Below are 21,274 nucleotides of genomic sequence, written 5' to 3' on the forward strand. Positions count from 1 at the left end.
GTTGGGGCGTAAACTGGTAGAAATAAGTGATAATTGTATCGGAAACACGTGGCTTGTGACGTAGTCACTTACATCCGGGATAGTTGAAAATAGTTATTGTTGTACTTTGTGAAGAAAACAAGAAATACATTTTCTTGAAGCATTATTTGTTTCACTACTTCTCAATGTGCTTCTTGGGGCACTGGTAACATTTGCGGCTCGCCCTCCAGGGGTTGTCAGGAGAGGCTTAGTTCAATAGCTCAGATAAGGAGACACTGGCACAGAGCCTGAACAGGTCTACAGAAAACGAAAATCTGAGGTCAATTTCCTAGATAACATTTACACCAGTAACGACTCGGGCGGAGGCGTCTGCATGAAATTGCTCTTTAATTCAATGTCCCCACGTCTTGGTTGACGATCGTAGATGGGCCATGTTAAAGAGTCCTCCATCCGTCCTAGTCCTGATGTACGTCCCCATTTTAGGTTAATGTTGATCGTTTCCTGAAATGTAGTCACATAGATTGAGAATAACGTAGGGGCATGGACCTTATCTAAAGCCATGATTAATGGTGTGTGGAGCGATCAGCTCGTCACTAACTGACACTCTTCCAGCATTCCTTCGTAGAAAAATTTGATAACGTTGACAAGTTCACAAGTTTATCTGGAAACCCACACATTTCCAGGATCTTTCACAGCGATTCCCTATCCACAGATTCAAAGGCCTTTGAGTTTTGCCTTTGACAAAGACAACGTAAAAAGGTTGATGTTACTCGATCGCCTTCTCCTGTAACTTCGAAAGGTGAAGATCTTGTTCGTTGTGATGCTACCAGACCTAAAACCAGACACAATGGCTTTCTGGTAGAACTTCCTCTTTGATTGTCCTGAATCTCTTCAAGATAGTTCTGGCCAGGATCCTCCCCACAATTGAGACCAATTTGGGACGTGGTGGCTGCTGCACTCACTCCTGTATTCTTCCTTCTCGCAATGGTGACGATAAGAACATCATTATAATTTTTAACAGTTGTTCCCTCTAAGCGCATCCAACTTTCTTTGCACCTCAGGTGGGATTCTTTCTTGCCCAGCTGTAGTTTCAGAGCCGGTAGTCCTAACTGCCTTCTCAAGGGCGGCCATGGACATTCCGCCATCCAGATTCCCTCTGGTTTGCGTTCTTCTGATTCTTACCCATGTCTGCGGCGGCGCGGGAACGAGTCACATGACAGCTGATTGACCCGAAACAACACAACTTTCACTATTTTTAACGACGTATTCGCTTTCTTGTTATTTCGAAGCTATTTCGCTATCACGTTTGGTCTCTTAACTTCTGCCACTTTTTTTGAAAACAGGTATGTGTAACTTCTCTTATCTGTAGGTTAAAGTGATCTTTACGTTATAGTGGTCAGGAGTTTAACTCACTTTCGTTATGTCTTCGGATTCTGTTTTCACAACTTTCGGACATGTATTTCTCGGTGCGTATGCCAATACCGCCAACAGGGGACACTATTTATGTCAAGTAGAAGAGAAAAAGTAATGAGAAAGTGGAAATCACGCATTCTGAACGCTCTATTAATCTTAAATTGTCACAAGTAAGTCAGCTTCATCGGTCATGATTTCAGATCGAAGGAAAATTTATATCAAAAGACGTAGTTCGAAATCATTTTAACCTGAACTTTATTTAAGCCTACATGATCTACTTTGATAGATAGATAACAAACCCAGTAGGAGCACATGCTATTCAGTCTGTTGTAGAGGCAGTCATCAAGAATTATGAAAAAAGATTTTGAAATACTCATAATTTGTATTCTAGGTTTTACAGTCAGCTGGTGATCAATTAAAAGATGGAAGGTAAGTTTTCACTGGTGGTAGGTTGATAATCAGCAGTGCCTCCTTTTCACCGGAGTCCATCGCGCAAATTGTCAAATTTTAATTTCAATTAAGACTAACCAACAAATTGTAAATCTGTGAAATGTTTCAGCGAGGATGAGTATAAAAAACGAAACTCCCAAGAAGATAATTAGGAACCAAATTTTGCAGTGCATAATTGTAATTCGCCTTCAGTGATCCCAAAGTGATATACAAATCTTGAGACTAATGCTTGAGTTATGCTTGGTTCCGAATACGGAGCCATGGATGTTGACATTATGTGAGGTGGGCTGCAGGTCATGCACAGTCTTCAATTAACCAATTCAATGGCAGCAAGAGATCTTTCTAAAAATTTATAAAACACATGGTACTTGAGGATGTCTCTAGAGCTAGTTGGCAAAATTGCCAGAAGGTACTCTCCAGCAATAAAAGTTGTATAAGCACATTACATGTAGCATTCTCTTGTTTCAGTGAATGAATTGTCAGAAACTGCAATAAGAATTCCTGCAGTTCATCAGCCATGAAAAATCTGGAGTGTAGGCAGCAAAGTTGATTAATTACCTACTTGAGTCATATCAGACATTCCCCCCTACATTTATTTTCAAAATAACAACTAATGCAGTAAGATATCAGTGAGTTTAAAGAGGTTACTGTATTTATTCACTTGTAAGGTGCACTCGGTTACAAGACACCCTAAACTTTCGAAGACAATTGAAACAAGTGAGCAAAATGAAAATTTCATATAAATATGCTGTTATAAAGCGCACCCAGAATTACGGGAATTTTGTTGACCACATTCACTGTGCTTACAACAATTTGCTTCCAAAATTTACTAATTACAATGCTCTCATTCTCAAAACAAAAGCAAAAAAGTCACACATGGAAAATAGCATAAAAGTCACATTTTTTAATTCACTCAAGTCATGCTTCTCAGGAGACAGTGTTTTGAGTTATGAATACTAATTGATCCATTTTTATGCTTATAAACAATACTCATCTGACAGATCTTTCATTCATCAGTTGCAAATCTCATCTTAATCTTAATCTCAGCCAAGCTTTCAAACAAATGGTTCTTTACAGAGCCACCCCGGTTCTTTTTAGAAACAACAAATCAGATAAAGTCAATGATTAACGTCGTTTTTACCCATTTGGGTAAATGAATAAACAAAAGACAAACGACGTTGATCATTGACTTTATCTGATTTGTCATATTTATTTACATACTCATTTCAGTTTATTAGGGTAATTTGGAAAAGTTATATTTTGTTGCATGCAAATACTCGGTTATAAGATGCACCCCAAGTTTTGAGCAGATTTTTGATCAAACAAGGATATTTTTTTGTAGAAAATGGTGCGCCATATAAGTAAATAAATATGGTATAAGGAGTGTACATACTCATAGTATATCCAACAGGCAATTTATGAGAATAAAACAGAATTATTCTATGACCATCTACTGAACTTCTGGTACTAACAGACATTGAATGAAAGTTTTTAGAAATCCCTTACTAAATTTATCCATTTTTTTATTAGCTTCTTCAGGGAAAAAAGTTGGGGAGAATCCTCAAAATGAAATAAGTCATGGAGCTTCAACCAAAAGTGACTGTCATCAGCTTCCACAACCAACTGTTGATACGGGTAACAATCATGATACAGATAGTGACCAGGGGACAGAGTTGGCTGAAAATTTTCCTGTCCATCCCTGGTGAAAATCTTTCAAGGATCTTTAAGGATCTTACAAGATCTTCATGAGGACCTTTGAGGATCCTCTTGAGGATCTTCATGAGGATCTTCAAAATTCTTGTTAAGATCTTCAAGGATCCTTCATTTTCTTGCCAAGATCTTCAAGGATCTTTGATTTTCTTGCCAAGATCTTCAAGGATCTTTCATTTTCTTGCCAAGATCTTCAAGGATCTTTCATTTTCTTGCCAAGATCTTCAAGGATCTTTGATTTTCTTGCCAAGATCTTTGAGGATCTTTGATTTTCTTGCCAAGATCTTTGAGGATCTTTGACTTTCTTGACAAGATCTTTAAGGATCTTTCATTTTCCTGTCAAGATCCTTGAAGATCTTTACATGAACTTTGAAGATCCTTTAAAGATCTTTGAAAATTCTTTGAGGATCTTCCAAATTCCTGTTAAGATCTTTGAGGATCTCTCATTTTCTTGACAAGATCTTCAAGGATCTTTTTGAAAATTTTGAAGATCCTTAAAGATCTTGGAAAGAAAATAAAAGACCCTTAAAGATCTTGGCAATAAATTGAAAGATCTTTGAAGATCTTGGCATAAAAAAGAAAGATCCTTGAAGATTTTGACAGCCAAATTAAAGATCTTTGCAAGAGATTTGAAGATCATTAAAGATCTTGACAAGAATGTCAGTGAACCTTGAAGATCCTGGCAAGGAAATGGAAGATCGTTGAAGATCTTAGCAAGAATATTATAGAACCTTCGAAATTTTGACAAGAAAATAAGCATACTTAAATCCTCATACTAAGTTAAAAAGAAAAATTGAACCAAACATAAAAAAATGAAGATAAAACTTTTTTTTATTGCTAAACGAGAATTACACATCCTCTTCTAGTAGGACTACTTCTACACTATTTCTGTTCAGACTTTAGGTTAGTACTAAGATTTTCATTTTCCAAAAAATCTGGCAACAGTCCAGCTCAAAGATAAGAAGACCAAAATATATGTGTTCAACTTGTCTAGGACTAGACTATGATCAGACTCAGACTACTCTTACAGAGGGGGTAAACATGAAAAAAAGGCAAACAAGAGTACTTCAATGACTATATTTCTGAACCATATTAACCTATATACCAAAGGAAAGCTTAGGAATCACACATACTGAATATAACTAATATGTTGCCCTAAACTAATTTGTTATTTGACATCAGATCAATTTGTCCACCACATGGTGTGAAAAACCTAGGTAAACTTGAGAAAAGATAACTGCACAAAGATTGCATGAATTCAAGTGTTTTTAGTGTCAAAACAAAGTACTAGGGTCGTTCTTTTGGATGAGCTGAGGAACTTTTGGAGTCGTTTATATTATGGGCACAATGCCCGTTCAGAGTTCACCGAGATTATTAGGTGAGTTATTCCACAACATCTTACTTAAAATTCAGCTTATAGAGAAACTGTCAGCTTATCCAACTCAACTCAGTAAGAGGATACAGCCCTGAAAACTTCAGATTAATTGAACTAATACATCCTGAGGTACAAAATAAGTGTTTTCGGGAATTCATATGACAACCTTTAAAAGAGCTTTTTAAGTTGGTTACACAGAACCAAGTAAATTCACACCTTCTTCAGAAACATGTCCTTCAGTGAGCGTCGAGGAGAATCTCTCTAGATCGATAAGCCTGTATCCTTGTCCCTGTACACATCATTTGCATCCTCACTCTCCAAGAGCTCAGAGTAAGAATCATTAGGCGAGGATGGCATCTTCATTTTCTTTCCAGAAGTACCAATGAATTCTTTTTATTCAGCCTCACAGTCAGAGCAATCGCGAGACCTGCTTGGAGTTTGATTGACGATTTCGGTTGTTTCTGTCTCTCTTTTCGCTTGTTTCTGAACTCCAGAAAACGCCCTTCCTTTACCTTTATTTCTGTGTACATTTTCCCTTTAGTTCCGACCACTGTCGATGATATTTGCCGTAACGACGAGTTTCTTATGTTTTTATGCGACCGTTAAAAATCTCGGCGCGTATAAATTCCTATCCCATAATGCAAAACCCTACTTGTTGTCATGTAAGTAGTCACAAAGTTTCCCGAAAGCCTCGAGCATGGCGTTGCTATGCGGTAACCTTCATTACACTCATTGCACAATAGTTTTCTGCGAAAATTCCTTGTTGTGTTTAAATTATAAAACAGTGAGCCCTCAATTTACAATTTTGTTATGTTTGAAATTACTTGAGGATTTCAAAGGAACCTAATTCATAATGCAGAGATGTGGTAGAGATCTTGACAAAGTTGCCTTTGAGATCCACATCAAATTCAAAAAGGATCCTTACAAAGAGCTGTACAAAATCATGAAATGAATCTTTTAAAGATATTTGGAAGATCCTTTTCAATTCCTTGAGGATCTTAAAGGATTATAGAACAGATCATGCAAAGATCTTGACTAGGATCCTTGTAACTCCTAATCAAATTCTTAAGGATCTTAGCAAAGATGTTAGCAGGATCCCTAAAAGGTTCTTTTGAAGGTCTTTAAAAGATCCTCATTAAATCCTTGAGGATCCTGAAGGATCCTTGAAAAGATCCTGCAAAGATCTCGACTTAAGGATCCTTGTAAGATCCTGATCAAATTCCTAAGGATCCTGGCAAAGATCTTTACAGGATCCTTGAAAGGATCTTTTGTAGGTCTTTAAAAGATCCTCATTAAATCCTTGAGGATCTTGAAGGATCCTTGAAAAGATCTTGCAAAGATCTTGAGTAGGATCCTTGTAAGATCCTGATCAAATCCTTAAGGATCCTTGCAAAGATCTTAATAGGATCCTTGAAAGGATCTTTGGAAGGTCTTTAAAAGATCCTCATTAAATCCTTGAGGATCTTGAAAGATCCTCAAAAAGATCCTGCAAAGATCTTGACTAGGATCCTTGCAAGATCCTGATTAAATCCTTAAGGATCCTTACAAAGATCTTGAAAGGATCCTTGAAAGGATCTTTTGAGGGTCTTTGAAAGATCCTTGCTAAATCCTTGAGGATCTTGAAGGATCCTTGAAAAGAACTTTGCGAGGATCCTTATGAGGATCTTTGTAATATCCTTTGAGGATCTTTATCAAATCCTTGAGGATCTTAACAAACGTTTTTGCTTACAAAGATCTTTGAGGATCTTTTACAGATCCTTTAAAGATCTTTTAAAGATCCTTGTCCTTAAGGATCTTTGGCAGGTCTTTGTCAATCCTTGAAGATCCTCAAAGATCCTGTGAAGTTTTTCACCAGGGATCTGACAGTGAGCGACCTGGAGGTAGAAATTAGTGCAGGCAGCTCTGAGGGTTCTGGATGCCAGCCAGTCAAAGAAATGCCCACTGGAGATCCAAAATCAGTTTCCCCCAGAGGAGCAGGTTTGGTTTGTCTTTGGTTTGTGTTTTCCACGACTTTCAGTCTAAATGCTTATGATAGTATTGCTAACAGAGAACACTATTTTTGTAAAAAAAGAAATGAATAAATAATAAAAAGATGAAAATCAAACTTTCTGGGAGTACAATAATCACAAAGGTAATTTATGGGCAATCATCTACAAGTTGGTTCAAATGGTTCTCTTATCTACTCAGTCTAGGGGACAGTTTTTCTGCAGTTTTAGTTGTTTGGTGTCGCGCTATTTTGCAGTTCGTAGTGAGCCTAGGTGGAAATGATTCTAAACAGGGGTGATTTGTGTTTTCTTTGATCCAGGTAAATCAGCTTAATTGATCATGACTCCATTATGAAGAAAACTGAATTGAAATGCCTAATTTAACATTTACTAGATCACTTCCTAAATTCTTGATCTATTTGTTATTTATTTCCATATTGTATTACCTTCTCCAGGGAAACAAGATAGTTGGGTGCAACAAGTTGGAAAGCCTGCTGAACACAGTGATTACCATATATATCACAGCTTACCTTTGGTTAGTGTAAGTATGGATTGTGTTTTTATAAAATTGTAGACAGTTCTACAATCTCTTTTCTCTATTCCTTTAGTATTGTCCAAAATCATGATGAAATCCCTCTATTAACCAATATATCAACCCTAATGGCTAATATTTATATGAACATATTTTTATTCAAAAGGGTTCAAATTGGAATTCTGATCCCGGTATATAAAGCCAATAGCCTGTTGAATAACATTATTGTTTTTGGTCATGGTCTTTAATTCAATATGGAGTATTTCTTTGAATTTACAACTGTCATGTGTGTCCCTTTCTTTCAGGGCCAAGATACAGCGCCAAACTTATTAACTGAAGATTTTAGGGAAGCAAAAGAGGTTTGTTGTCAAACTGCATGTAACTGCTAACACTAAGTTTATCAAACTGTCCCTTTTCTAACATGGTTCATTGTGGTTAAGTGAAGTTTTTTGTCATCAATATGATACAGATATAAAAACATGACTTTGTGCAGGCAATGTTCATAGTTGAGTTATTAACATGCGTTGATTTTTTTTTAATGCTAGGTTTACTTTAAGAAATTACAAGAGGAAAATAAGGATCTTAAAAAGGTGTGTGTTTTGATTAATTTAAGTAACCTCTCAGTGTTAAAATGTTTTGTATGACACACATTATCATTTATTTCCAGAAAATTTGGCCTTTAAACTGACAAAGCCTTTATATTTTAGATATACAGCCAGTCTTTCAGTTCCACTCTTTAAAAGCATTTACATGTATTACCAGTGAGGATCTAACAGTACTTCAGATTACTTTTAATTCTTGAGTCTTTTGGTAGGCATTTTTATTGAAACAGGTTAATTATAGAGTATAGAGTTCAACTTCTACATTATAGTGGCATTTAGAGCAAAATAGCGATGCTGTACTGTACATAGCTCAACAGATAAAAAATACTTCCATGATGAATGTAACTTCAAACAGAAACTTTCAAAAAAAAGAGTTCAGGTAACAGGCAGATTTACTGCTTGTCTTAGTCTTTGTCTGATTCATTTTGTCAAAATTTTGACTTTATTTTAAATGTCCTCTTTTCACCTCTCCACAGGTCGTAGAGAAGAAAGCTGGTGAGGTGAAGGCTTTGCAAAAAGAGATTGAGGTATTAAGAAGTTTTTTTCTTATTTTACGCAATCTGTGAAAATTTGTGCAAATATTGGTATGGAATTTTGGCATTTTTCTGAATTGTGTCATCTTAGTGTGGTTGTCAGTTTCCTGCATATCTGGTTTATAATATATTTTGTGTTACTTATCAGGTGAAGAAAATATGATGGTCATTCAATTGTCATCATTGTTATTATTATTATTATTATTATTAATTATTATTATCAATAATTATTTGCACTCTAGCTGTTTCCTGTAGATATTTTTCCAGTTTTTCTCTGGTTTCTGCCGTTCCTTTATTTTAGGTTAATTTCTGAGCCGCAACTTTTGAAGTTGTGGCCACTATGTTATGCTGGCGAGTGTATATTATTAGATACCCATGAATTATTTTTCTCTGGATGATTGGCTAATTATAGATCACAGGACTTTGCACAAAGAGGGATGGTGTTATGGTTTTCTGTCTCAGGGTCATTGCACATATATGTAAGGCCAAATCAGGGTTCAAAGAAATTCTGTGATAATTAACTTGAACCCTTATTGGTTTTAGTACAGGATACATTTTCATCCAATGTTTTTCTCCAGGGACCAATCATAAAAAGAAATATAATGTGTTATGTTGTGTTTTGTCAATATATGCAAGTTTGTCATTGGCTTGTGGCTCTTTTTTTTTAATACTGACTGAGCAACTTTTTTAGGAAAGCTCCACCCGAGAATCAGAGAAGAATGAGTTGATCAAAAAACTGCCAGGTTTGATTCTTTTTTTAAGTACACTTATTTAAGTACTTTGTAGTGAGATGTTCATTTAGGAAACACTGTTATTCAATAAATAACAGATTTAGGCATCAATCACTTCTTATGATATAAATTTGTGGACAATATCAGCCTCATGGACATAGTGTAGGTGTATATATATATATATCATATATATATATATATAGTCATGAGAATTCAGATGGTTTTTGATCATTAGTCATGAGAATTCAGGTGGAATGAATGAGTTGAACATCAACTCATTATATTATTATTATAATTATTATATAAACATCAATGAAGTAACTAAGTGCGTTTTTCACACCAAACATGATATCTCCACACATGAAAGTGACATGTATCACATCATAGATATTGATTGATTAGTATTTCATGTGGTGTTGACATAGAAATAGAAAATTACATGGCCACTTGGAGATTTGAAATTGCTCTTATCGTTTTAAAAAAAATCTTACTTGCTTATCCACTTACTTGTGGAATATTTTTTAATACTCCAAAGAGAAATTTCCTATCTCAACATGAACATTGTATTATCCTTTACTTCCTTCCCCTCGACTTTTCTTTCCATCCTTTTCCTTCTTTTCTGCTCCTTATCCTCTTCTTCCTACCTTTTCACCCCCTTGGTTTTCTCATTTACCTTTCCTGCCCCTATATGTCCACCCTCTCCTTACTTCCTTACTCTTGAACTTCTCCTTTCATCTTTTTCCCCTTTTCTTGCTCCTTATCCTCTTTGTCCTACCTCTCCACACTCCTTGTGTTCTCTCCTTTACCTTTCCTGCATCCCATTACCTCCACACTCTCTTTACTTCCTTCCCCCTTCAACTTCTCCTTTCCATCTTTTTCCTCTTTCTTGCTCCTTATCCTCTCGTCCTTCTTCTCCACACTCCTTGTGGTTCTCTCCTTTAACCTTTCCTGCCCCATTACCTCCACCCCTCTTTACTTCCTTCCCCCTTCAACGTCTCCTTTCCATCTTTTTCCTTTTTTTTTTTCCTCCCTCTTTATCCTCTCCATTACTTCCTTCCCCCTTCTTCCCCTTTAACTTCTCCCTTCAGCTTGTACCTTTTTTTCCTCCTCTCTTTATCCTCTCCATTACTTCCTTCCCCCTTTGCCCTTTAACTGCTCCCTTCCATCTTTTCCTTTTTTTTTTCCTCCCTCTTTATCCTCTTCATTACTTCCTTCCCCCTTTCCCTTTAACTTCTCCCTCCATCTTTTTCCTGTTTTTCCTCCCTCTTTATCCTCTTCATTACTTCCTTCCCCTTTCCCCTTTAACTTCTCCCTTCCATCTTTTCCTTTTTGTCCTCCATCTTTATCCTCTTCATTACTTCCTTCCCCCTTTCCCCTTCTCACTTCTCCCTTCCATCTTTTTTCCTTTTTTTCCTCCCTCTTTATCCTCTTCATTACTCCTTCCCTCTTTCCCCTTTAACTTCTCCCTTCCATCTTTTTCCTTTTTTTTTTTCCTCCCTCTTTATCCTCTTCATTACTTCCTTCCCCCTTTCCCCTTTAACTCTCCCTTCCATCTTTTTCCTTTTTTTTTTCTCCCTCTTTATACTCTTCATACTTCCTTCCCCCTGTCCCCTTTGAATTCTCCCTTCCATCTTTTTCCTTTTTTTTTTTCCTCTTTATACTCTTCATTACTTCCTTCCCCCTTTCCCCTTTAACTTACCCCTTCCCTATTTTTTCTTTTTTTTTTTCCTCCCTCTTTTACCTCTCCTTTACTCCCTTCCCCGTTCCCCCTTGTATTCTCCCCTCCCACATTTTCATTTTTTTTTTCCTCCCTCTTTATCCTCTTCATTACTTCCCTTCCCCCTTTCCCCTTTGACTTCTCCCTTCCATCTTTTTTTTCCTTTTTTTCCTCCTCTTTATCCTCTCCATTACTTCCTTCCCCCTTTCCCCTTTGACTTCTCCCTTCCCTCTTTTCTTTTTTTTTTTTTCCCCTCTTTATCCTCTTCATTACTCCTTTCCCCCTTCCCCTTTGACTTCTTCTCCCTTCCATCTTTTTCCTTTTTTTTTCCTCCCTCTTTATCCTCTTCATTACTTCCTTCCCCTTCCCCTTTAACTTCTCCTTTCCATCTTTTTCCTTTTTTTTTTTCCTCCTCTTTATCCTCTCCATTACTTCCTTCCCCTTTCCCCTTATTCTCCTTTCCATCTTTTTCCTTTTTTTTTCCTCCCTCTTTATCCTCGTCATTACTTCCTTCCCCCTTTCCCCTGTAACTTCTCCTTTCCATCTTTTTCCTTTTTTTTCCTCCCTCTTTATCCTCTCCATAACTTCCTTCCCCCTTTAACTTCTCCCTTCCATCTTTTTCCTTTTTTTCCTCCCTCGTTATCCTCTTCATTACTTCCTTCCCCTTTTCCCCTTTAACTTCTCCTTTCCATCTTTTCCTTTTTTTTTTCCTCCCTCTTTATCCTCTTCATTACTTCCTTCCCCCTTTGCCATTTAACTTCCCTTCACTTTTTCCTTTTTTTTTCCTCCCTCTTTATCCTCTTCATTACTTCCTTCCCCTTTCCCCTTTAACTTCTCCCTTCATCTTTTTCCTTTTTTTTCCTCCCTCTTTATCCTCTCCATTACTTCCTTCCCCCCTTGCCAGTAACTTCTCCTTTCCATCTTTTACCTTTTTTTTTACTCCCTCTTTATACTCTCCTTTACTTCCTTACGCATTTCCGCTTTAACTTCTCCTTTCCATCTTTTTCCTTTTTTTTTTCCTCCCTCTTTATCCTCTCCATTACTTCCTTCCCCCTTCCCCTTTAACTTCTCCTTTCCATCTTTTTCCGTTTTTTTCCTCCCCTTATCCTCTCCATAACTTCCTTCCCCCTTTTAACTTCTCCCTTCCATCTTTTTCCTTTTTTCCTCCCTCTTTATCCTCTTCATTACTTCCTTCCCCCTTTCCCCTTTAACTTCTCCTTCCATCTTTTTCCTTTTTTTTTTCCTCCCTCTTTATCCTCTTCATTACTTCCTTCCCCCTTTCCCTTTAAATTCTCCCTTCCATCTTTTTCCTTTTTTTTTTCCTCCCTCTTTATCCTCTTCATTACTTCCTTCCCCCTTTCCCCTTTAACTTCTCCTTTCCATCTTTTCCTTTTTTTTCCTCCTTCTTTATCCTCTCATTACTTCCTTCCCCCTTTCCCCTTAACTTCTCCTTTCCATCTTTTCCTTTTTTTTTTCCCTCCTCTTTCTCTCCATACTTTCCTTCCTTCCCCCTTTCCCTTTAACTTCTCTTTCCATCTTTTTCCTTTTTTTTCCTCCCTCTTTATCCTCTTCATTACTTCCTTCCCCCTTTCCCCTATAACTTCTACTTCCATCTTTTTCCTTTTTTTTTTTCCTCCTCTTTATCCTCTTCATTACTTCCTTCCCCCTTTCCCCTTTAACTTCTCCTTTCTCTTTTTCCTTTTTTTTTTCATCCCTCATTATCCTCTCCATTACTTCCTTCCCCCTATGCCCTTTAACTTCTCCTGTACATCTTTTTCCTTTTTTTTTTTTCCTCCCTCTTTATCCTCTTCATTACTTCCTTCCCCCTTTGCCCTTTAACTTCTCCTTTCCATCTTTTTCCTTTTTTTTTCCTCCCTCTTTATCCTCTTCATTACTTCCTTCCCCCTTTCCCCTTTAACTTCTCCTTTCCATCTTTTTCCTTTTTTTTCCTCCCTCTTTATCATCTCCATTACTTCCTTCCCCCTTTAACTTCTCCCTTCCATCTTTTTCCTTTTTTTTTCCTCCCTCTTTATCCTCTCCATTACTTCCTTCCCCCTTTCCCCTTTAACTTCGCCCTTCCATCTTTTTCCTTTTTTACGCCCTCTTTATCCTCTCCATTAATTCCTTCCCCCTTTCCCCTTTAACTTCTCCCTTCCATCTTTTCCTTTTTTTTCCTCCCTCTTTATCCTCTCCATTACTTCCTTCCCCCTTTCCCCTTTAACTTCTCCTTCCATCTTTTTCCTTTTTTTTTCCTCCCTCTTTATCCTCTTCATTACTTCCTTCCCCCTTTCCCCTTTAACTTCTCCTTTCCATCTTTTTCCTTTTTTTTCCTCCCTCTTTATCCTCTTCATTACTTCCTTCCCCCTTTCCCCTTTAACTTCTCCTTTCCATCTTTTTCCTTTTTTTTTCTCCCTCTTTATCCTCTCCATTACTTCCTTCCCCCTTTAACTTCTCCCTTCCATCTTTTTCCTTTTTTTCCTCCCTCTTTATCCTCTTTATTACTTCCTTCCCCCTTTCCCCTTTAACTTCTCCCTTCCATCTTTTTCCTTTTTTTTTCCTCCCTCTTTATCCTCTTCATTACTTCCTTCCCCCTTTCCCCTTTAACTTCTCCCTTCCATTTTTTTCCTTTATTATTCCTCCCTCTTTATCCTCTCCATTACTTCCTTCCCCCTTTAACTTCTCCCTTCCATCTTTTTCCTTTTTTTCCTCCCTCTTTATCCTCTTTATTACTTCCTTCCCCCTTTCCCCTTTAACTTCTCCCTTCCATCTTTTTCCTTTTTTTTTTCCTCCCTCTTTATCCTCTTCATTACTTCCTTCCCCCTTTCCCCTTTAACTTCTCCTTTCCATCTTTTTCCTTTTTTTTTTCCTCCCTCTTTATCCTCTTCATTACTTCCTTCCCCCTTTCCCCTTTAACTTCTCCCTTCCATCTTTTTCCTGTTTTTTTTCCTCCCTCTTTATCCTCTTCATTACTTCCTTCCCCATTTGCCAATGTAATGTAATCATGATTCAATGCATTTTACATCTTTAGAGTTAGTGCCAATGCTCTCTATGATTAATTGTTATTTCAGGGATTGTTGATTCATTTATTTTCATTCATTAAGGAAGTCAGCATTTCTTCTCAGTAGAGGGCTATTGTGTTCATATGACAGACAAAATTATACATGGTTGCTTGTAGATATGGAATTTCTCTTCTCATGTTCAACTCAACATCTCACTTGTGAGCTATTGAGTTAAACACTCAAGGAGAAATTCCATATCTATGCGTGCCCATGTATTAGTAGTTTGCAAATAAGTTGGGGTACACAAAACACTCATCAATGGTAATTTTCTCATTTTAAAAATTTTAGATGTATCAGTGGAAGGAGGATGAATGCAACAGATTAAAGGAGGTAGATTCTTTTTTGAATATACCCAATATGTTCAATTTAATTTTATTGTGCTACAATTACCTTATACAATAAGGCATTGACCGAATTCTGGCAATACTTCAAAATATCACTTGTCAGTGACACACAATCAACGTTACAATTGACAAACTTCTAAGTGAAAAATGTGTTTTGACACTGCATTCTGCAATAATGGTTGTTCCTGAGCATGTCACTTGCTCAAAATAAGTTATAATTCCTTCCCCTTCATCTACTCCTTCCCATCCTTTTCTTTCTCTCCTTCTGTTGAGTTAATTTCAGGGAATGGCTTGTAATCAACCAAGAATCTCTTGAGACATGTTTGATTCACAGTAAGAAAATATTGACTATAATGATCCTTATATCACTTGAATGCAGGACAAAGAGAATCAGGCCAGGCAGATACAGGCTCTTGAAAACAAAGTTCAGGTATTGGGTGGATTTGCAGCCTATCTTTAATGTTTTTGTTACAGTAACTAAAAAAATAATGTCACAATTGAATGTTCTAATAATGTCACCTCTCTCAAGGTCCTGGAGAAGAAAACTGGTCAGGTGGAGGCTTTGGAGAGCAAGATTGAGGTATTAAGAACCTTTTGCTTATTTAATAAATAATTTTAAAAAAAGCTAAAAAACATTGTTTGTGAAAATTGGTGTATGACAGTTTGGTTAAAATGTTGGTATGAAGATTTGACACTTTTCAGAATTATACATGTCATTTTAATTTGAGTATCAGTTTTCTGAATATCTTCTGTGTAAGATTTATTTGAGTTGTCCATCAAGTAAAGAAAATATGATCAAATAATTAGTATCATTTTTATTTTGATAATAAAGATAATAAAATAATAATAATTATTACTAGTATTAATTATTTGTACTGCAATAACTTACATTGTTTCCACTCTACTTCCTTCCCCCTTTAACTTCTCCCTTCCATCTTTTTCCTTTTTTTTTCCTCCCTCTTTATCCTCTTCATTACTTCCTTACCCCTTTCCCCTTTAACTTCTCGTTTCCATCTTTTTCCTTTTTTTGTTCCTCCCTCTTTATCCTCTTCATTACTTCCTTCCCCCTTTCCCCTTTAACTTCTCCTTTCCATCTTTTTCCTTTTTTTTTCCTCCCTCTTTATCCTCTTCATTACTTCCTTCCCCCTTTCCCCTTTAACTTCTCCTTTCCATCTTTTTCCTTTTTTTTTTCCTCCCTCTTTATCCTCTTCATTACTTCCTTCCCCCTTTCCCCTTTAACTTCTCCTTTCCATCTTTTTCCTTTTTTTTTTCCTCCCTCTTTATCCTCTCCATTACTTCCTTCCCCCTTTCCCCTTTAACTTCTCCTTTCCATCTTTTTCCTTTTTTTTTCCTCCCTCTTTATCCTCTCCATTACTTCCTTCCCCCTTTAACTTCTCCCTTCCATCTTTTTCCTTTTTTCCTCCCTCTTTATCCTCTTCATTACTTCCTTCCCCCTTTCCCCTTTAACTTCTCCTTTCCATCTTTTTCCTTTTTTTTTTCCTCCCTCTTTATCCTCTTCATTACTTCCTTCCCCCTTTCCCCTTTAACTTCTCCTTTCCATCTTTTTCCTTTTTTTTTTCCTCCCTCTTTATCCTCTCCATTACTTCCTTCCCCCTTTCCCCTTTAACTTCTCCTTTCCATCTTTTTCCTTTTTTTTTCCTCCCTCTTTATCCTCTTCATTACTTCCTTCCCCCTTTCCCCTTTAACTTCTCCTTTCCAGCTTTTTCCTTTTTTTTTCCTCCCTCTTTATCCTCTTCATTACTTCCTTCCCCTTTTCCCCTTTAACTTCTCCTTTCCATCTTTTTCCTTTTTTTTTTTCCTCCCTCTTTATCCTCTTCATTACTTCCTTCCCCCTTTAACTTCTCCCTTCCATCTTTTTCCTTTTTTTTTCCTCCCTCTTTATCCTCTTCATTACTTCCTTCCCCCTTTGCCCTTTAACTTCTCCCTTCCATCTTTTTCCTTTTTTTTCCTCCCTCTTTATCCTCTCCATTACTTCCTTCCCCCTTACCCCTTTAACTTCTCCCTTCCATCTTTTTCCTTTTTTTTTCCTCCCTCTTTATCCTCTTCATTACTTCCTTCCCCCTTTGCCCCTTTAACTTCTCCTTTCCATCTTTTTCCTTTTTTTTTTCCTCCCTCTTTATCCTCTTCATTACTTCCTTCCCCCTTTAACTTCTCCCTTCCATCTTTTTCCTTTTTTTTTCCTCCCTCTTTATCCTCTTCATTACTTCCTTCCCCCTTTCCCCTTTAACTTCTCCTTTCCATCTTTTTCCTTTTTTTTTCCTCCCTCTTTATCCTCTTCATTACTTCCTTCCCCCTTTCCCCTTTAACTTCTCCTTTCCAATATTTGCCTTTTTTTTTTCCTCCCTCTTTATCCTCTTCATTACTTCCTTCCCCCTTTCCCCTTTAACTTTTCCCTTCCATCTTTTTCCTTTTTTTTTCCTCCCTCTTTATCCTCTTCATTACTTCCTTCCCCCTTTCCCCTTTAACTTCTCCCTTCCATCTTTTTCCTTTTTTTCCTCCCTCTTTATCCTCTTCATTACTTCCTTACCCCTTTCCCCTTTAACTTCTCCCTTCCATCTTTTTTCTTTATTTCCTCCCTTTTTATCCTCTTCATTACTTCCTTCCCCCTTTGCCATTTAACTTCTCCCTTCCACCTTTTTCCTTTTTTTTTTCCTCCCTCTTTATCCTCTTCATTACTTCCTTCCCCATTTGCCAATGTAATGTAATCATGATTCAATGCATTTTACATCTTTAGAGTTAGTGCCAATGCTCTCTATGATTAATTGTTATTTCGGGGATTGTTGATTCATTTATTTTTCATTAAGGAAGTCAGCATTTCTTCTCAGTAGAGGGCTATTGTGTTCATATGACAGACAAAATTATACATGGTTGCTTGTAGATATGGAATTTCTCTTCTCATGTTCAACTCAACATCTCACTTGTGAGCTATTGAGTTAAACACTCAAGGAGAAATTCCATATCTATGCGTGCCCATGTATTAGTAGTTTGCAAATAAGTTGGGGTACACAAAACACTCATCAATGGTAATTTTCTCATTTTAAAAATTTTAGATGTATCAGTGGAAGGAGGATGAATGCAACAGATTAAAGGAGGTAGATTCTTTTTTGAATATACCCAATATGTTCAATTTAATTTTATTGTGCTACAATTACCTTATACAATAAGGCATTGACCGAATTCTGGCAATACTTCAAAATATCACTTGTCAGTGACACACAATCAACGTTACAATTGACAAACTTCTAAGTGAAAAATGTGTTTTGACACTGCATTCTGCAATAATGGTTGTTCCTGAGCATGTCACTCGCTCAAAATAAGTTATAATTCCTTCCCCTTCATCTACTCCTTCCCATCCTTTTCTTTCTCTCCTTCTGTTGAGTTAATTTCAGGGAATGGCTTGTAATCAACCAAGAATCTCTTGAGACATGTTTGATTCACAGTAAGAAAATATTGACTATAATGATCCTTATATCACTTGAATGCAGGACAAAGAGAATCAGGCCAGGCAGATACAGGCTCTTGAAAACAAAGTTCAGGTATTGGGTGGATTTGCAGCCTATCTTTAATGTTTTTGTTACAGTAACTAAAAAAATAATGTCACAATTGAATGTTCTAATAATGTCACCTCTCTCAAGGTCCTGGAGAAGAAAACTGGTCAGGTGGAGGCTTTGGAGAGCAAGATTGAGGTATTAAGAACCTTTTGCTTATTTAATAAATAATTTTAAAAAAAGCTAAAAAACATTGTTTGTGAAAATTGGTGTATGACAGTTTGGTTAAAATGTTGGTATGAAGATTTGACACTTTTCAGAATTATACATGTCATTTTAATTTGAGTATCAGTTTTCTGAATATCTTCTGTGTAAGATTTATTTGAGTTGTCCATCAAGTAAAGAAAATATGATCAAATAATTAGTATCATTTTTATTTTGATAATAAAGATAATAAAATAATAATAATTATTACTAGTATTAATTATTTGTACTGCAATAACTTACATTGTTTCCACTCTAGCTGTTAACTGCTCCAGCATTTCTCAGGTGGAGGAATAAATTTGTATAAAATATCCCCATTGCCTTGAGTCCAGTTTACTTTGTGTTTCTACAGTCAAGAAGGTTTTATAAATTATGACTAACTATTGTTATTTTAACAATCTTGTTGATCAAGTCTCTTGAGAAGCAAAGTGAAGAATTAAAAACAGACAACAACAACTTGCATCAAAATGCTGCATTTCTTCTCAAGGTAGGTACATACAAACTTATTTTTGTTTTTACTTTATCTGTTGTTACGTTGGCGTTGTAGACGACGCTTGAAGGGAGGCTGTTGTTTTTCCAAGGGCATTCGTTTTTTTTCCTGCAGTTACATTTGTTTTCCGTGGAGGATGTCTTGCTTGTCTCGAGGATTTTTCTGTTGTTTTTCTTAATTATGGTTTGTAGGTTGTCTGTGCAACTATAACTAACTTTCATGTTGTTTTTGTTGAAAATTTTGCTGTACTGGTGATTTTTCGGAAAATGTTTACTGACGAGGTTCAGAAACTCTCTGCCGATGTTTGTTTGTACGTTCATGCTGCAGGGCGGATTAAACCAAATTATGTTTCTTTGTCTGTTCTTGCGGCTGTTCTGTACGGTGTAAGTTACAGGTTTCCTGCGTTTAGTGTAGATTGATTCTTCGTCGTGTCCACTTTGTTTAAGTGGTCGACCGATGGCTGCTGGTAGGTGTTTTATTATTGTAGGCGGATGGTTGGAATTGGTGTCGATGTAGAGAGTTTCGTTGTTGGGCTCTCTGTATGGATAGTGGGTTCCGTCCGTAAGGTTTCTTAAATTCTCGTGTGATGTCCTTTCTAGTCCGTTCACCGTGCCCTGTACGCCTCGCAACATACCTTGTATGCCTTGCATGCCTCGCCACTTCATGGATTGGTATCAGTCTTCTTTTCTGGTTTCAGACACTAAGAAAAAAGGAGGAAAAACTTAACACTGTTTACCAACGGATGCAACAGGAAATTCAGAACGTGGAGGTAGTCTTTTTGAGGCTAAGTTGTCTTACCTATGTGTATACTTCTTCGGGGGCGGGGGGGTTGAAACAAACTTGAAAAACAGTTCAGAACTGAATTTTTTGGAATACAATAAAGAGCATTTTTTCGTTTTCATTTAAATGTAACAGACCTAAATTCCTTAGGTAGTACATTTATTTCCTAACAGCAATATAAAGAAGAAGTCCAGGATCGCCTTCAACAACTAGCAACATCATTTCAAACGGTATGTAGGTCTAAATCTGGCATTCTGGTTTTTAAAGACTTCACATTAGTTGAACCCTGCGGATTATAAACCTTAGTCAAATGAATTATTTTAGGGTGTCCCTTTCTCTGAAATTATTATCGGCTGTTTATACAGTAGATCACATGACCTCGAAGGAAGAGGTCCCACATGACGGCTGTGGCTATCTTAGGGTTCCAAACATTCTTAGGATAAATGATTACCGTGTTGCTTTTACTAAAGGGTACACTTTTCAAGTGTTTCCCTTGATGACTCGTGTTGAGTCATCAAGGGTAACATTATGTTATGTCGTGTTTTGTTTTATGTACTGTGTTGTGTAATTGACTTATGGCTTTTCCTGTTGTAGATGAAGCAACGTTGTAAAAAAAGAGCTGCCATAATCTTGGAGAAGGATGTATTGATTGACCGACTAACATGGGCTTTAATTTATATAATTTCATACCTATTTATATACACACCCACATACGCACCTTTTGACAACTTGTGAGGACTGTGTTTCTATAGCCCTCTTGTGAGGACCCCCCTTCTGCTTCCAGTATCAAAGACTACAGCAAGTGTGGGACCAATGCAGTTTAGTGTTGCTTAAAACTATTCATACACCAGTGACAATGGACCAGAAAAACACCTGTGTCTAAATTAATTTCAGACAAATTGGAAGGGTCTTTTTTGTTCTCCATTGAAAGATATTTTCGTCGGAATCTTCTGAAGTTAGTACTTTTTCCGTTTTTACAAAAAAGAAAAAGTCAGTCATAATTTCCTCGTGACTGACGTTTTCTTTTTTGTAAGGGAATTGTGGAAATTGTAAGAACAAAATCTTTGAAGTTCCTCTGGAAAAACAAAAAAGATAAAATAATGGATAGACAATGGTGGCATACGCATGACCGATTTTGATATTGCGTTAAAAGCCCTAAAACTCGCCTGGATCCCGAGACTGTTATGGATTTCGGACAATAGTAGTTGGTGTATTATTCCAAAAAATTATTTCAGAAGTAAGGGAGGGTTAAACTTTCTACTGAGATGCAACTACGACACGAATTACTTTAGCCTTGATGATCTCCCGCTATTCTATAAGAAACCAGAATTCTTCTACGAATTGAAAACTCTTTACTCTTACGATCAAAAGCAGGAGTTAATAGTGTTTAATTAATAGCAAAGATAAATCGGTTGACGGGAAATCCATCTTCATAATAATAATAATAATTTATTCATTTCTAATGCGCATCTTTACATGACTATGACCAGATGCGCATTCTTAAAGTATATATTATGTAAAAGAGAATTGAAGAAACTAAAGTATATGCTAATAATATGCTAATAAAACCTCTATTAAATATATGCAGGACTAAAAAGATAGGTCTTAAGATGAGTTTTGAAACTAGTAACACGTGATTTAGCGAAGCTCAATAGGCAGAGAGTACCACAATGACAGCGTCGCAACGGTGAATGCCTGATCACCTAGCGTGGCCTTAGATTTCACTGATGGCATAGCTAGAAGTAGAGTATTAGAACCCCTGAGATTATAGCATGATGTCTTTATACTAATTAAGGACCGT

At 36.7% G+C, this 21,274-nt stretch overlaps 2 protein-coding genes across 2 annotated transcripts in view; both read left to right on the top strand.

Moving 5' to 3' along the window:
• The first annotated feature begins 1,182 nt into the window (after positions 1-1,182).
• Positions 1,183-9,354, top strand: LOC131770129 (uncharacterized). The gene is made up of 9 exons (XM_066162815.1): positions 1,183-1,322; positions 1,784-1,821; positions 3,373-3,537; positions 6,785-6,904; positions 7,368-7,447; positions 7,750-7,803; positions 7,990-8,034; positions 8,523-8,573; positions 9,271-9,354. The coding sequence occupies exons 2-9, from the start codon at positions 1,815-1,817 to the stop codon at positions 9,352-9,354; spliced, it is 606 nt and encodes a 201-aa protein (XP_066018912.1). The 5' UTR covers positions 1,183-1,322; positions 1,784-1,814.
• Positions 9,355-14,364: 5,010 nt separating this feature from the next.
• LOC131790275 (myosin heavy chain, clone 203-like) overlaps positions 14,365-21,274 on the top strand; it is a 55,793-nt gene continuing 48,883 nt past the window's right edge. Inside the window, exons 1-6 of the mRNA XM_066159246.1 lie at positions 14,365-14,416; positions 14,810-14,860; positions 14,960-15,010; positions 17,502-17,543; positions 17,937-17,987; positions 18,087-18,137. Of these exons, the coding sequence (XP_066015343.1) occupies positions 14,375-14,416; positions 14,810-14,860; positions 14,960-15,010; positions 17,502-17,543; positions 17,937-17,987; positions 18,087-18,137 (288 nt within the window). The 5' untranslated portion in view covers positions 14,365-14,374. The remainder of the gene's footprint in view (positions 14,417-14,809; positions 14,861-14,959; positions 15,011-17,501; positions 17,544-17,936; positions 17,988-18,086; positions 18,138-21,274) is intronic.

The sequence above is a fragment of the Pocillopora verrucosa genome, chromosome 1 (genome assembly GCF_036669915.1).
Source record: "Pocillopora verrucosa isolate sample1 chromosome 1, ASM3666991v2, whole genome shotgun sequence".
NCBI classification, from domain to species: domain Eukaryota; kingdom Metazoa; phylum Cnidaria; class Anthozoa; order Scleractinia; family Pocilloporidae; genus Pocillopora; species Pocillopora verrucosa.

What these genes read in the sequence shown, in the direction of transcription:
- LOC131770129 (XM_066162815.1), top strand. An exon ending in TATATCACAGCTTACCTTTG is followed by an intron (nt 7,448 to 7,749) that starts GTTAGTGTAAGT and finishes CCTTTCTTTCAG; the next exon opens with GGCCAAGATACAGCGCCAAA. An exon ending in CTTTGCAAAAAGAGATTGAG is followed by an intron (nt 8,574 to 9,270) that starts GTATTAAGAAGT and finishes CAACTTTTTTAG; the next exon opens with GAAAGCTCCACCCGAGAATC.